This window comes from Histoplasma capsulatum, genomic scaffold, assembly GCF_000149585.1.
Source record: "Histoplasma capsulatum NAm1 scaffold_2 genomic scaffold, whole genome shotgun sequence".
Lineage (NCBI taxonomy): Eukaryota > Fungi > Ascomycota > Eurotiomycetes > Onygenales > Ajellomycetaceae > Histoplasma > Histoplasma mississippiense.
Genome location: NW_001813981.1, coordinates 2,501,082 through 2,504,484, shown reverse-complemented (window position 1 = coordinate 2,504,484; position 3,403 = coordinate 2,501,082). Strand labels below are relative to the sequence as shown.

Below are 3,403 nucleotides of genomic sequence, written 5' to 3'. Positions count from 1 at the left end.
TTCAATATTTCATCTCTATTCTTATATCTGTTTAATGGTTCTGGTGGCTCTGTTTCATGCTAGCTGCCGCTGTGGTGTGCATCCATCCTCTAACTCAGGCTCGGTCCTTTTCCCTTCTAAGCTAGCTAAATAAATAAAGCGTTGCGCAGGCGGGAACCTACATCAGTAGACCCGGCTGGCAGGTACTTCTGCTCTGTCTCTTTCTTCAAGGTTGTGCATTTCTATCTCACCATAAAGATTAGTACTGTTCAATCTTCAACCTTTTATTCACAACTGCAGAATTGTGTTTGTGTCCCTGTGGGTCTCTTCTGTGTTCCTGTATATTTCTGCCCGTTCTCTTGTCTCCAATCGTTTCCAGTCCAACCCTCCTCTTCCCATCAGATTTACAACATGTCTCGGCGATGAAGAACCATAATACATCACAGTCTGATCTAATCCAGGTGCGAAAAGTGAGCTTGAATTCATTTACCAGTATGTTGAGAAAACTACCCTTCTTCATTATCCAAGCCATGCATCCAATACCAGCAACACTACCCTCTCTGGCCTACCTGGCGCGCTTCCCATGCCCTTCCTCTTCTTCTGTTGTACAAACAAAAGAGAAAAATAGGAGGGGAGGGAAGGAAAAGATGAAGGGGTGGAAAAGGAAGAAAAAACCACCTCCCCAAACAAGGAAAATGCGAGGCACGATGGAGCGCGTCAGACTGACCAAGTTGAGCTTCTCCCGGGACTCCATTGCTAACCACTCTCCTCCACCACCCGTGGTGGTGGCACAATTAGCTGCAGAACCCCCTCAGATCCACCTTCCCGATGTCGAAACTCGGCTCAACATGCATCAGTTCAATGGTCTCTTCGAATCCTCTGCGCCCGAGCGCCACCAGCAACAGCAACAGCAACAGCAACAGCAGCTCCAGCAGGTTCAGAATGGAAATGGCTCCGATGAAATCTTGCACGGTGCGCCTCCCTATCAGCTTCGTGTAATCATATATATACCAAGCCAAAACGTATAAGAACCCAATCACCTATAAAACGGCTGCTAACATATATTTCCCACATTATCGATAGATCCCGCTACCACCCGAAACCATCCGGTCCCTTCCACAATGCCCAATGGAGAATCCCTACCAGGCCCCGAATGGTCGTCTGCTGTAGGACATGCGATGACCGGGAAATCTGGGCGGGTTATACACAATTTACAGGAAGACATAGCGCGTTTAACGCGCGAATGTAGTTTACATCGGTTGCGCGCGGAAGAGGCGCAACGCATAAACGAGACGCTCAAGCTCCAGCTACAAAACGTGACGGACCGATTGCGTAATTCAGAGCAGTCACACGAGGCGCATCTTATTTCGATAGCGCGCAAGGATAGGAAAATCGAAGACTTGAAGGCGGAGGTTCGAGGGGAGAAAGATAGGAGACTGAAAGCAGAGGAGGATGCGCGCAGAACGAACCAGCTAGCCGCGGAGGAGAGGGATGAGAGCCATCGCGTACTTGCTGAGGCTTCAGAGATCGCCAATTACTCGCGCAATCAATACGAAACGCTCACCCGTGCACGAGCGAAAGAGCAACTCGAATTCAAAATGCGTCTCGATTGTTTCCGCGCGGAGCTAAAGGAACTACGCAGTCGGGAAATTGAGAGGCAGAACCAGCTCACCCGCTTTGATGTGATCATGGAGCAGAAGAATAAGGAAATTGAAGCGGAGAGGGAACGGATGGAGCGGTTCGGACGTTTATTCGCCGAGTATAAAGAAGCTAGCGACCGCGGGATACGCGAGTTGCTGGGAGAAATGTCGTCAGAACAACGCTGCGATCGATGATGTAGTCGATCAGGCGAAGGAAACTACGGGGAGGATGAGGTGGGTCATGAAAGTTAAAGATGAGGTTAGGGGGGCGGAATGACGGTAACTGCCCGGGAATATCCAGTCATACACACTCTCTTTTTTTATTTCTTTTCCTCCTCCTCCCTACGCCACATCCACACCTACATTCGCTGTACGATGTGCGATGTTGGACGTGATTCGATATTTAGTGATACACCGCGAAAATCGGCACAGTTTCGATTTCGATCCCGTTCCCCACAAGTTCATCTAGAGGGAAGCGTTGGTTGTGAGACTACCAGTCCTATACCAATGCTTCATTCGCGTTAAAAAATTCCCTCCTTTTTCAAATGCAAATGAATAGAAAACCTCTCTGAGATTATGAGATCCGTCGGCAAACGTCTTCGAAATGGACCATGCGATGAATAGCCCGCATATACCCTATATCCTCAAATTACCGCCTCAGATAAATACTCGCGACTTCATTCGTATTTAACGACTATATTACTTTTTTACTAATTTCCCATGTACAGACAGCCCCATATAATATACATTACATCAAGCGCGGCCATCTAACGACAAAAATTCTTCACACCTTACACATTCGGACATACACACCTACACATATACATACATACTTACATACAACAACGTCCACATACATACATACATACATACAAAGATTGGGCATCTCCAATCCCCAAAACAGGACCAACATACGGCGTTTTTTATCTTCTTATCTATTTTTTTCTTCACCTTTTCCAGTTAATGTTTTACGGGAAACTCAAAACGGCATCACAGGAAACGGGGGCTTGGGCGGGAGGTTTATATTTATCATGTTATTGTTCCCTTCTTTGTTTTTTATTACTTTCGAAAGAAGCGAGGCCTTCCCACCGCTGTTTCTCCTATTATTTGATTTTAATATTTCATTTCTCTCTCTCCTTCTTTCCGCTCAAGACTCTCTATTATTGTTTCTTATTTACTTCATTTACTGTTCTGTTTGCTAATATAATATATTTTAATTGTTTCTCTCCTGCTTTACTGGGCCTCAGATGTTTCATTGTTATCCAAGACGGAAAGGCGTTTGCTGTTTTTGAATTTAATTTCTCCCCATTTTCTTTTTATTCCTGCTCCTTTTCTCTCCATTTGTTTGTCTTCTTTTCTTCTTTTTTCCCCCTTACGGATTATCTTACTCCTATTTATTTAATACACGGCATGTAAACGCAAGTCTTGTTTTATTTTTATTTCATATTTTTCTTATTTCGAATTCTCACATTCTCCTCCATCCATCTGAATTGTGTTCTTCTACATTCTTAGAGTACAGGGTCCCTCGTTATATCTTCCTCGCGAGCTCCCGCCTCCAAGAGACACACGCTCAAAAGGTAAGTATAAGACGAAGCAAGACAAATCAGCATCCGGAATAGAACCGTGGAAAGTGGCTGGAAGCTAGAAGGGACCTCTAATTTCGCTTTTACTTACTTGACTGTAGGTCTACGCAACTATATTTCTCACATACTTTCCTTTGTATTCCCCAACCCCCACCCCACCCACCAAAAGACAAGGAGGGCTGTGTTTTTTTCTCTTTTTCT

At 45.1% G+C, this 3,403-nt stretch overlaps 1 protein-coding gene across 1 annotated transcript; it reads left to right on the top strand.

Moving 5' to 3' along the window:
• Nucleotides 1–56: 56 nt before the first annotated feature.
• Nucleotides 57–1,814, top strand: HCAG_02821 (predicted protein; the record flags this gene model as incomplete). The annotated part of the gene is made up of 5 exons (XM_001542600.1): nt 57–74; nt 150–182; nt 441–471; nt 778–951; nt 1,063–1,814. 5 exons carry the CDS (start codon nt 57–59, stop codon nt 1,812–1,814), a joined length of 1,008 nt encoding a protein of 335 aa, XP_001542650.1.
• Nucleotides 1,815–3,403: the final 1,589 nt, after the last annotated feature.